The sequence below is a fragment of the Dicentrarchus labrax genome, unplaced genomic scaffold, assembly GCF_905237075.1.
Source record: "Dicentrarchus labrax unplaced genomic scaffold, dlabrax2021, whole genome shotgun sequence".
NCBI lineage: Eukaryota > Metazoa > Chordata > Actinopteri > Moronidae > Dicentrarchus > Dicentrarchus labrax.
The window spans coordinates 13,094,786-13,108,215 of NW_026136707.1; the positions used below are offsets into that span (position 1 = coordinate 13,094,786).

The 13,430-nt window shown below is 40.7% G+C and overlaps 1 protein-coding gene across 1 annotated transcript in view; it reads left to right on the top strand.

Moving 5' to 3' along the window:
• Nucleotides 1-12,183, top strand: part of itga8 (integrin, alpha 8) — a 39,368-nt gene extending 27,185 nt beyond the window's left edge. Inside the window, exons 19-30 of the mRNA XM_051405272.1 lie at nt 678-745; nt 1,271-1,418; nt 2,145-2,237; nt 4,832-4,911; nt 5,426-5,506; nt 6,833-6,938; nt 8,142-8,300; nt 9,550-9,666; nt 9,791-9,904; nt 10,301-10,402; nt 10,490-10,612; nt 10,728-12,183. Of these exons, the coding sequence (XP_051261232.1) occupies nt 678-745; nt 1,271-1,418; nt 2,145-2,237; nt 4,832-4,911; nt 5,426-5,506; nt 6,833-6,938; nt 8,142-8,300; nt 9,550-9,666; nt 9,791-9,904; nt 10,301-10,402; nt 10,490-10,612; nt 10,728-10,817 (1,281 nt within the window). The 3' untranslated portion in view covers nt 10,818-12,183. The remainder of the gene's footprint in view (nt 1-677; nt 746-1,270; nt 1,419-2,144; nt 2,238-4,831; nt 4,912-5,425; nt 5,507-6,832; nt 6,939-8,141; nt 8,301-9,549; nt 9,667-9,790; nt 9,905-10,300; nt 10,403-10,489; nt 10,613-10,727) is intronic.
• Nucleotides 12,184-13,430: the final 1,247 nt, after the last annotated feature.

The following is a 13,430-nucleotide window of genomic DNA, read 5'->3' on the forward strand; positions in this document are numbered from 1 at the left end:
TTCTGTTGTGTTCCTGAGGATGCTACGCATTTTTTCCCTGTTAAGGGTTTTTTTTGGAGGGAGTTTTTGCTTATCAAAATCAACGGTCTAAGGACAGAGGGTGTCATATGCTGGACAGTTTCCAAAGCCCCTTGAGGCAAATTTTGATATTGGGATATATAGATAAAACAGACTTGACTCAACTAGGCTAAGCCAAATTTGAGACCCAAATCCAACCTGATGTTATTTATTTGGTGAAAATGCTTGCCTTACTCAGAAATGGTTAAAGGGTTCAGGGTTAAAAGTGATACATTTGCTATATTTGCCAGGCTGTGCTTTCTTTTAATGCTGGACATTGCAAGTTTTAATTGGAACACATGACACCCACAGATGCAGACTATTAGAAAAAGCACAGAGACAGAGAGAAAAATAAAACATTTTATTACAAACCTACATTTTAAAATAATCAAACCCACACTCAGCCCCAAGCTGGGCGCAATAAAACCCAAACTCAACCCAAAACTCATTCAGTTGCCCAAGACCTGGATACCAGAACTGTATGCTATGTGTGTATATGTATCCAGCACCTGCATCCTGGTGTGTTAAGTTTATTTCTATTTTTGGTTTCATGATGATGTCCAGTGTACCTTGCAGTTTCCTCATGTCAGTCCCCTTCTCTGTGCCCCTCTTCCTCTCAGGCCTACATTCTCCTGGACTGCGGTGACGACAATATTTGTATACCCGACCTCCAGCTCTCTGCCAGCATGTAAGACTGACATGGCCACGCCCTCTGACCTCAACCTGTAAACACTCAACACTTCACACGGCCAAACACAGACACACATGCACACACAGCGGAACCAAAGGAAAGCATGTCTGTTATTCCTCACACAATGAGCAAAGTTTACACTATAGTTGCTCACATTATAGTTCCATTTACCATGTGGTGTGTATGTGAATTAACCTACACTCTATAGTGTTTCCAGCTGTACGATATCTCCATGGCAGCGTTATACAAACATCCTGTCAACCTCTACTGACTGACACACACACAGACACACACATTGTTGGGGTTATTGTTGGGGTTGGGGGTATTGCATTCCTTGCTGCAGAGTAGATTGCACATGAACTAAGAAAGTCCAATCTTAGAAATTATGAACTGAATTTTACAAAAAACACAGGACAGGAGATTCTTTTATGTTATTCCAGAAAATAGCTTAATTTCTGGTGTCCTCCACATGACTGAAATTATATCTTTTCTCTGTTCTCTTTTTTAAACATACACATACAGGGATCGCTCAGAGCTGGTGATTGGAGATGACAATCTGGTCATGTTGACCATCACTGCAGTGAACCGAGGAGAGGGAGCTTATGAGGCAGAGCTTTACACACTGATACCACCAGAGGCTGACTATATTGGAGTGAAGCGCAGGGTGGAGGTAAATAAACACACACTTACAGACACATTTGTCTGAAATCAGTGGATGGATACTGAAAATAGACGTTTAAGATTGAGGCAGTTGTCTTATCACAACTGAAGAATGTGCCAAGTGATCATCATCATCATCATCATCATCATCATCATCATCATCAAAGAGGAAGTGAGCTATTTGAGGCTGCAGTCACAGTACGACATCACATCCTGTTGTGTCTTTGTGGTGTGTGTTTGTTTGGAATGATTAAGGCGAGGCTATCAGCAGGCTATGCTTTACTGGCAACAGCCCAAAAGCCCCTATTATGATTTACAAGCTGCATTAGTGACCACGGAAATGGATAGGGTCAACTGGTGTGTGTGTGTGTGTGTGTGTGTGTGTGTGTGTGTGTGTGTGTGTGTGTGTGTGTGTGTTGTGTGTGTGTGTGTGTGTGTGTGTGTGTGTGTGTGTGTGTGCGCTAATGAGTGTGTAATGGGACTGTTTGATTGATGAGGTTGTTACTGTCAGAGCATTCATCACTCCGCTTCCCCTGCCTTCCCCCTCCCCTCCTATCCTTCTCTTTCTCACTCCCTCACTCCCTTCTCCCTTTGATTGTGTTATACTCCATTCTTCTTTTCTTTTCCCCTCTTGACTGTCAATGCTCCCTATTTGTCACTTTCATCCACCTTTGCCTCATCATCTCATCAACTGTACTCTCCTTTTCTTTCTTCTGTCCTGTCCCCTCCTCTTTAGTCCCTGTCGCAGCCAAACTGCGAGTACAAGATGGTCAATGAGTCCAGAATGGTGGTGTGTGACCTCGGGAACCCAATGGTGGCTGGGACAGAGGTGAGTCGTTACACAAAAAAGCACAAACACACAGACACACATTTCACTAAAACATCCCTTCTAATTCTAAGTCCATGCTAAGAAGCTACAGCTGTTACTCGGGTTTAATTCAAACTGATTGATGGTTTCCAGTGATTACTGATCATCACCTTGACCCTCATTCCACACACTTTGACTCCCTTAACTATGCTTCACACTCCGTGTGTGAGTGTGTGCATGAACGTGTGTGCAGTGTGTAATAATAATCCATTTCGCTCTTGGATGGTTGACACATGCAGGAAGCCAAGGCTTTGTAAAGTAAAGAGTGGTGCCTTCCTACATGAAATTCTACCACGCCGGTGTACGTATGCGCACCACAAAGCATGTCACATGTGCTTCAGTGTGATCAAGTGTGTGTATTACTTTGAATGTAGGGTTTTTCTAAAGGTGTCAAGGCCAGCTCAGAGGTGCATTTGAGCTCTGGAGGTGACACACGCTGTACTGATAAATCAATTATGTGGTCATGTTTCACTGTTGGGGGAGGTGAGCGAAACAAGGCATGTGATAGGGACAAGGCGTTGTGTGTGTGTGTGTGTGTGTGTGTGTGTGTGTGTGTGTGTGTGCTCCCCAGCCAGCCAGATGTTTCCCATATTTAACTCTCCCCCTGCCCCATTGGATGTTCAGGAATCCATAGGCTTATATGGAACATACCTCCGTATACCCCATATAGACTCTCATTATATTGTGCAACTAAATAGTTCTCATCACTGGAGTTCATTCCTTGTGCCACATAACACAGCTGTAGTCCCTTACTGAGCAGGGTGATCAGTGCAGGAGGTACATGCCTAAAGGGAAGCTGGTTTTAGTTGTAGTCGTGCATGTGTGCCTGCCTGCATCCCTTCAGCTTTTCTTTCTATCAATAATGAAAGATAACATTAAGGTAGTGCTGACCAATAATTGAAATAATCAGGGCTATTGTAAATCAGCAGTGATGGAAAGAGTGAAGCCTGTGCACTGTTTTCAAACCACAAATATATTTTAATGGACACGTTTTGATCATTTTTGTCAAGTCAAAATGACCAATTTTAATTAAATAACACATTTAAATAAATTGTGCAACATGGTTCATTGCATTTGACAAACGTTTTTAATGTGTCACATTAAGATATTGTGACATTAATTTGAGCCACACAGCCCTACATTAAAGTGTCCTGCATATAACATGTTTTGAGTATCAAGCAACCTCAGTGGGCTTTAACGTTGCTTTAGGTGGCTGTTAAAATCTCTAATCTATCTTATTGCACTGCCTCAGTGGTCAGTTGAATTCTTATTTGTTCCAATGGATACCAACAGTGACAACATTGTATGGCTGGCAAAAAGTGCTATAATTCCTTCAGAAACATCTCAAAGCGTCAGCGTAAACCACTTCTCTCTGCATTGTTCCAAAGAATCACTGTTTTGCCAAAATGTGGCTGAATACACTTCTTGTGGCAAAGCTTTGTAGCTTCAAGGAGGGCAGTAACCTAACACAGAAGCACTGTATGTAGCCATATTGTGGCAACATGATAATTATTTAGAATTCACTGAGCATACAGATGGACAGCGGGGAATCAGACCACATTGCAAAAGTGCTTTGCGAAAGTCTCTGTCAATGTTTTGATGATTTTTCTCCACCGTGAAAATGTACAATCCATTGCAACCAACATAAATTACAAGCTGAACCACAGCTGCTGGTCCCTCTTAAGGACAAAAACACAAACCTTTAACAGCCACCTTTCAAGCCGGGGCGGTGACAGAAAAGACCGATTTTAAGAAACACAGTTGACCTCTCCAGACTTTTGTTGGGCTGTTCTCCTCCTCCGTCTATGACAGAGAGTATCATAGCTGATAGTGACGTCTTCTCTCCGAATGACTCGTACTCATTTGGTGTCTGTCTCTTTAGATCTTTTCTGCCTGGCTCTTATCCTCCGGTCTCTCTCTAATGTGTGCCATAAAGATGGTCTGACTTTGTAGTCCTGCACCCCACCCTCACCCCCCACAGGCCTGCCTCAAGTGTTAGTCTGCATGCTGTCATTTCCCTCTCTGGACCATGTGTCTGACCTGTTGTTCAGTAAAGTTACACATACACACTGACAAGAACGTCACACACACACACACACACACACACACACACACACACACACACACACACACACACACACACACACACACACACGTCATACGGTTGATGATGAACTAAATCCTCCATGTGTTTTGAGTTAGCATAGAGGACAGGGGATTTAAACTGGGGAGAGACAAGAACCTTAACTGTAACGTTTAAGTGTGTGCTTGTAGTCTGGATTTTCTCCGATTTCAGATTTCTACTGTTGTCAACACACACGCAAACACACACAGACCAGCTCTTCTGCCAGTGTAACAACAGAAGAGGATGTAGTTAACAGGGATTTTACTGTCTATTACTGGACACTTTAAACATGATGTTGCCTTTGATGTACAGATGCATCTCATTTCTGGCTTTCTTTCCTCTCTCTTTAAGTGTCCTCCTCTTTCTTGTGTCACGTTTTTACACATTCTCTCCTCCCTCTTTTTTTTTTTTTCTCCTCACTCTTTCCCAGCTGTCTATTGGATTGAGGTTTTCTGTCCAAAGGCTGGATGATGCTGGACCAAAGATCAGCTTTGAGCTACAGATCCACAGGTGACACACCCACCAACTCTCACGCATACCCCCAACACACACACACACACACACACACACACATACACACACACACATACATACATGCACACAAAGAGCTGTTTCTCTTTCTTCTGAGCCATGTAAATAAGTTCTGTGTCTGTCCTGATCCCGCTGTCTGTGGTTTGATGAAACTAACCGCAGAGACAGAAGAAGACAGATGGCCCAGAGGAACACCAGAGAGCAGACAAGCCATACACAACATGTTCACTGTTTGATTCACTGTATTGCTTTTGATACAACACATCACTAGACACAGACGGTTAAATGCTGCCAGAGAACTTCTTCTTTGAGGCTGCTGAACATACAAATGCAGCTTTATTATGAGCTTTCCAGAGCCTTTGCATTCACTCATATTGTACTACAGCCTCATGTCAAAAGTTTGCAAATATATACAGAATGTAGAGCATAGTCAATGTGTGTTTTATTTTATGCCTTTAGTTTGTATTTAAACTCTCTGTGAATGTCTCTGCAGCTCCAACAAAGACAACTCTGAAAGCAACCCAGTCAGTTTGAATCTGTCCATCGCTGCCAAAGCTCAACTTGATCTACGCGGGTGAGTCAAGCATCTTTGCATGTGAGAGCACGGCGTCCTTTCTGAAAAACAGTGACAAAATTCTTTATTGCCGTGTCTGCTTCACAAAGATGCAATTGATCTGGTTTCAGCCCAAACTTGTTGGTGTTTTCAGGATATTACGGCCCCTTTCGAGATGTTTAAATTTGTGGAGCCTGTTTATATACAGATGGAAAACAGCATGAAAACACAGATCTGGAAATAAATTTGAACTAATCATGAGCACATGGGAGACTTGCGAGCCTTTTACGTGTTCATGGATGCTCATATGCCCACTGATACACACACAAACATACACACTTCAAAGCTTGGATGCTTGCATGGCGTTGTTTGGGTGTGGTCAGTTGTACATACAAACAGAGGAGGAGTTGGGATGACAGAGACAAAGACATACAAGTTCCTGCGTTTGTACTGTGAAACTGTCCCGCCTCAGCTGTGTCCATCTAGTTTTTAAATTTAGCATTTTCAAGAGGTATTAATTCAATTTTATGTTTCAGTATTAAGGTCATAGTGGTGGTGTGCTGGACTGCATTATATTCAAAGGTGTTTCTAATATTCTGCCCGCTTCATATATACAAATAAGAAAACACCTCTCAATATATTGTAGTCTTGTAGTAACATCACCTTTAACTATGACCTCAATAATAAACATATAAGTGAATTTACAACAAAATCTGAACATTGTAAACTTTGTAAAGGTAGAATCTATGGCAGAGCTGCTGTATTGAATTGCAATAGATTGTACATGTGTACCTAATAAAGTGGTCTCTCTGTATATCTTGCAATGAAATTCCAGACCTAGACCTTTAACCTGGCTGTTAAAGGACAGGTTCAGATTTTTATACTCACTGTCCATAGGTACTGTACGTTAAAATAGTTATTGGTCTCTGCTGTGATTCCTCCTCCCTTTGTACTTGATGTGACACATTCCCATCCTAGTGCAAATCCACAGTCCCTATTTGCCTCATGCAAAAATGTATTCCAAAGTTCAAATGAAGCTAATATGAAGCTGCAGTTACCCAAATCAAATAGACCTGTTCCTAAGTTATTGTACTTTTAGAAAGAAAATTGCATTGCCATGCCACGGAGGGAAACAACCTGCTGGTCAGGTCTAAGCTTATTACACAAGGCTTACATGGTACAACCAAATAGTAAACCTCTGGTAAACCTCAGCTAGGAAAAAACACTTAAGTGAATGATCACAGTGACCAAAAGTCAACACTCATATGATCAGTGAGTATTGTATTTATATTGACCTCCAAACCTGTACATGCATCAGTGTCACTGAGCTGTTTCTCCTATCCTCAGGGTTTCTCATCCCTCTCAGGTGGTGCTGCCATTCCCACGCTGGGAACCCAAAGAGAAGCCTGTCAAAGAGGACGATGTGGGACCACAAGTAACCCACATCTACGAGGTAAATACACATCAAAACGCAGCCAGACAGCTAAATCCCATGTGAAGAGGGAGGTAAAGGTGTACTGACAAGATGAAGTGTAAGGTTGGGTTGTCTTGCTTTTTGTTGTTGCTGGTCACAAAGCATGTCTCTGCATGGACTGTTAAGATGAAAAGACCAGAAAAATAGGTTTGGGAAGTTGTAAATTAGGCTACAGCAAGAGGGGGGATCTGTAGGGTGAAGTAAACAGTAACACACACACAGTAAAAACAGTAGCTCTATAAAGAATTGGGCTCTGACTGATCAAAGGTCTCCAGCTCAAGAGTAATTACTCCTGTAAAGGCGGGAAAAAGAGAGAAAGGGGGTGAAGCAGAGATGGGAATGGGGAGCAAGGCAAGGAGAGAGGAGGAAGGAAGGCAGGGAGGAAGGATTGTTCTTAAGACCGGACAGTGTAATGAGCAATAATCACTGAGAGGAAAAACAAGGTCAAACAGAAGTATAGACAAATAGATAGATGGAGGGATGATGGTAGACAGACTGGCGACAGTTTACAATAAGGGTATGTGCATGTGTGCGTCCACGCACCGCACAGGGATTTCTTTTTGTTTTAAAGGGACGGCTGCTTCATTGAACCAGAGTGCAGCAGTGTCTGGCCTGTCCTGCAGCTGATAATGATTTTCATTTGCGGTACTTTTCCCAGTTGGCAGCTGCTTCTAGTTAGAGAGGACAGAGTTTTTGCTCTTGCAGAATTCCTGCCCTGCAGCACCAGGATCATGTCCTGTTTGGATGACTTGCTTCAGTGTTAATGACCGTGTGTGTGTGTGTGTGTGTGTGTGTGTGTGTGTGTGTGTGTGTGTGTGTGTGTGTGTGTGTGTGTAAGAGAGAGAGAAAGAGAGAGAGAGAGAATACAGGTTGGGGTAAAAAAAAAAATTAGGGTTTATTGAATTGATGGTTCATTTAAGCTCATAATTCATTTATCCTAATTTTGACGTGGAATGCTGAGCCAGGTGATGCTGCAGGTTTTACTTGTCTTGTATTTCAATCCCCAGTGACTGAAGGCTGCAATAGTATTATCTTCACTAAAACACAGGTGGCCTGTGTCATCATCCCACAGTTATGATAACCTAATTATAGCCTCAGTCGTTTTAGACCTACTAATAAGACAGAAGACAGCACAATACTGACAACTGGGGTTTTTTTCCCCCTCTTTCCTTCTGTCTCAAGCTCCATAACACTGGTCCCAGCAGTATTCTGGAGGCTGAGCTCCAGGTCGGCTGGCCCTCCCGTTTCCGTGACGAGAACCTGCTGTATGCCATGGAGATTCAAACTGACGGACCAATTAGCTGCAGGACAAACACCAGCCTCAATCCACTTGGTCTTCAGGTAACACGACAATATATGAAAATATACATACTCATGCATGCAAACGAATATTAAAAACTAATTTCAAGACCGAAATATATAATTTATGGACATATTGCCTGTAGTGGAAATTAATATACTTCATAATATTCCTAACCAATTAACTTTTTCTTGCATAGCATCAAACCAAAGCACCTACCGCAATTTCAGACTTTTGTTTATTATATTGCTAGCGGCTTATTCATCCATCCATCCATCATTTATACCCACTTATTTAAAATATAATTGTACTCGTTGTCCTGGCTGCTTTCCATGTTCTCTGCCAGTTGGCTCAAAATGAGGTGGATGGAGAATTATGCTTATTAGTAGAAATTAGAGCTGGAAAAGTTTCCAGTGTGTATGATATCATGTGTAGAGTAATTCAAAAAGAAAACATGCAGTTATTTCAAAAAGTACATAATTATGTCAGAAAGTGAAATGCTACAAGATGTAATCATATATAAAAACAAAATGAGTCGAAGGTCAGATTTTTTTATTCTCCCATTTTCTTTCTGATTTGGTCATTTCCAGTTTCCCAGTGTCTGTCAGTCCTTTAGTGTGTAGACTAGACTGACACACACTGGACCAACAGACACTTTTTTATTGCTGACTGTATGAGCTGCAATCAGGAAAATAAATCTCTTCAAATCCGTCTCTCAACAAAACACTTTTTAATAAGATTGCTAAATGTCACACTCGTTTCCACAATTGGGGATTTTGTCTTATTTTATTACGTCTCTTAAAATCTTACTTTATAAGCGTTCTTCAGGTCTGGCTTGAGGTCCACCATCTCCTTCTCATTGGCTGTCTGGGTTGCATCAGAGCCCATGTGCACTACACACTGCACTAAACCAATATGTGATAATCAGTATGTTTTAACTGTCCTCAAAAGACCCAAACACATGCTGTAGAGGGAATGTTTAAAGATAAAAAAAATTAAAAAATAGTGAGCAGTGGAGCAACTTAGCATTTTCTGTTGTTTTATACTTCAGCATCTCCATTTGACAAAAAAAAGTTCAAATCTGTAGTCTGACATGTTATAGGTCAACTCTGACTTTATTGGGAATATATAAGTTTGACTGTCTGAAATACATGAGACAATTCTAATCAAAATGTCTACTTTATGGGTCAAATTCTTAATTTGATCATCTTTTCATTTCCAGTTGGGATGCTGAATTAAAAAAGTGAAATAGTCAAAATGTTGACAACTGTTTCTCCTTGTCCGTCTCAGATTTCCTCTCTCCAGGACACACCTGAGTTATTGGGTTTCTTGAGGAACACCAGTGCTCCTCATCAGCGCCACAAACGCTCCGTCAGTGCCGCTCAGAGTTATAGCGGTAAAACCTTGGTGAGCCTCAACAACGTACATATCCATTCTGTAAAGAAACTAAACCAAATGTGCATTAGTGATTCACAGATGTGTAATCTCTCTGTGCTACCTCTGTTCTGTTTCTCCTCTTGTTTCTCTACAGAACTGCACCAATATTTCCTGTCTAAGGATCATGTGTGTGGTTGGCCGCTTGGATCGTGGACAGAGCGCAGTAGTCAAGATCCGCTCGAGACTCTGGGCACATACTTTCCTGCAGGTCAGTGTTGTTGACATCTTGAAATGTTTTGTTGATTATTTGTTTGCTGCTTTATTTCCTGCATACATTCATCTCTTTTTTTTAGGGTTTTTCCATGTTTCTTCTTGTTCATTGTGCAACTAAACTAAACTAAGGTTTAATGGTAATTCCTGACCATCGAAACAGCAGTTCTGAAAATATTTTCACAATAAGTTCCATTTAGTAGCAGTTCTGGAGCTTTTAATCATAACACATGATCTACATCAGCAGATGCTGTTTCCCCTGTTGTCATTAAAGTTGTTCAAAGATCAAACAAGGCTTTACTAGATGTGCTAACTTACAAAGCAACATAATATTTCAAATATTTTATGGGTCAAATGGTACCTTTTAAATAATAATGGTATATTTGTCTTACAGCGGCGTAACGACCCCTACATTCTCAATTCTACTGTGTCCTTTATGGTCATGACCATGCCTTACCGCATCCAACCCTCCAACCTGCCTCAACACACCACCTCGGTAAGATGTAGGCTGTAAGTGTGTCAGGCGCTTGAGGAGAAAAAGGACACGAATCAGCACCTAACTGTTTCTATCTGTGTCCTGCAGATGGGGACCCTGGTGTTGTGGGGGACTCCTGATGTGTCGTTTGCTGTTCCACTCTGGGTCATCATCCTGGCCATATTGCTGGGGCTGCTGGTGCTGGCCATGCTAACATTAGCCATGTGGAAGGTACACACACACACACACACACACACACATTAACACAGCACCCACCAACCTCAGCTTACCTTGTTATTGTTTAATTATCCAATATAACACTAATGGGTTCATGTGATTTCCTCAGTGTGGTTTCTTTGACCGGGCACGCCCACCAGCTGACGACGACGTCTCTGACCAGGAGCAGCTGACTTCTGATCAAACAGGGGACGCCTAAGACGATACGCAACAGCTCCTGATTGGAGGACTGTGGTTTGGGAGGGATGTGCACCTTCTGAGTAACTTAAATCGGATCTGAGATCTGCATTAGTTGAACAATACATTCCTTTGCTGGAGGTCTTCTGCCTCTTTGGTAATGAAACTGACTGAAAGCACAGACTGAAGACTGCAGCGCCACACAGACTGGGACCAAAGAACGAGGTTCAAACCAGACAGAGTGGGACCAAAACACACTTAACAGGCTCAATCACACACACATGTTCATTGTTTATCCATTGTGATGAAGAACTGAAGACAGAATGGACTTTGTTGTGAAGACAATGCTTTAAATGTTTCTGTAACTGAACATTTTTGTGTGTCCGTGAGAGTGAGACACAGAGACTTGAGATCTATGCACAAGTGCTTTTGTGAGTGTGAGGGTGTGTGTGTGTGTGTGTGTGTGTGTGTGTGTGTGTGTGTGTGTGCGCGTGTGTGTGTATGGGGGTACATATGTGTGTGTTTATTAGGTACCCCTCTTTTCATCCTTTTTTTTCAGTTTGGAAACTCCCCACCTGATTTAATTTATCCTCGTTTTCTTCAAACTGAGCTGTACACAGATTTATCACACACCCACCCACCCACCCACATACACACACACACACACACACACACACACACACACACACACACACACACAGATGCAGCCACATGCATAAACACAAAGGCACAAAGTTGATGTGTATATTTATGAATGTATGTGCAATATTTGAGCGTTGCGTGATACTGAAGCTTGTTTACACTGGCATTATTTTATTAGAGCTTAATGTTTCCATTGTTTATGTATATAAATGATTTAATAAATGGTATATTAGTTATTGATATTGCTGAACAACAAAAGTAATAGTTTGGACTGATTTACAGTAAAGCCCCACCACATGAGTTTTTCACAAATAACAAATAACTAACTTATTATTGTCTTGATAGAATGATTTTAGGATTTTATCTTTGAGGAAACCATATCTCCACAGCCGAAGCCCTGCCCTGCTAGTTCAAGGTTTGCGGGTATTGCTGTTATTTTGGATTTTCTTGGCAGTTGATAAGACTTCAAAAACTAGCTGCAAAGATAAACAGTCTCTATCAAAAACATGTTGTAGACAGTCTGAGACTGTACATTACTGCACGTAACTGTATGGCATTTAACAGTGTGTTTGATGTTGTCATTTGTTTATCTTATATTAGCGTTTCATGCACAGGCAGCACAAAAAAAAAAAAAAAAACGGTCAGGATCATCAACAGCAACCTGAGTTTAAAACTAACTTTTAATGTGTCATATTTGGTTTTTGTATCAAGTGTGAAGTTTTATCACAATAAAGTGTTGTTCCTTTTCTGTGTATTAGGTAACTGGACTTGTCCTGTCCAACATGTTAAAGTTAGAGAGTTAACAAGTTAGAGAGCAAAATCATTAATGCATTTGTTACAAAAAATAGCACAGAAACATAAAATAATTAAACATTAAAATATGTTAAAGTAGTAATGATTACATTTTCATCTCTGCTACAGAGTTCTTTACCCATTAAGGTTAATTATTTCACCTTTCAACCCACAAACTCAACTTTTCTGTCTAATCCTACATTTTGTTAACTCTAATTGGTCTAACACATAGCACTTTTGCACAGTACAGGTTACATTCAGTTTTACAAAATCAGAGAATTTCACACACCAAAGTGTACATTGTTTAAAAAACTAAATGTTTTATTAGGTTTAATTTCCTCTATTTTACCATGCTTTGAAAATGTTTTATTCACAACAGACAAATATAGATATAACCATGTTTTCTAGTCAGTCCTGTCTAATAAGATTAGTGTTCAACACTGATGTCAGAGGAAGGACTCTTGCTCCCTCAGGTGGTACAATGTAGAAATAAATCTGAGTGACTGTTTCTGAAGGAGCAGGACAGTAAAACCTGACGGAGGGTGTGAGGACAGGGACCTCTTGTGGTGATGAACAGAAACTTTGGCGATCTATCCATATATAAGACAAGTAAAAAGATAAGAACTGGTGTGATGGAGATACATCTTTTAAATTTTGCTGAGCAATGAGTTTCTTGAGGTACTTTGTATTCTTAGCTTTAAATTGATACAATTTCAAATAGGGATAGACCGATTATTGGCCTGGCTGATTATTGGATTTCATATTCAGCATTTGTTTGACTATCGGTATCATTATTGTTTTATCCGATGGCTGGTTAAATATTTGTAAATGCGTTACTTTGGCTATGATGCAGCCGCCTCTCTCTTTCTGTAGTCACCACTCTGTACCAAAGTACCTAAGGTAAAATAAGTCCAAAGTACCAATTAAAGTTATCAAATAAAGCAGAAAGTATAAAGTAGCATAAAATGGAAATACTCAAGTAAAGTGCAAGTATATCAAAATTGTACTTATGTACAGTACTTGAGTAAATATACTTAGTTACCTTCCACCACTGGTTATTCTAAATGTTGATACTAAGAGTTTCCTTTTTAATATATCAGCTCCAATTTCATATCAGCTATATTATTGATTTGATTACTAATAACTGGTATCTGCATACAGCTACAGGTTAGTAACAACATGATTCAACTGCCCTTAACAA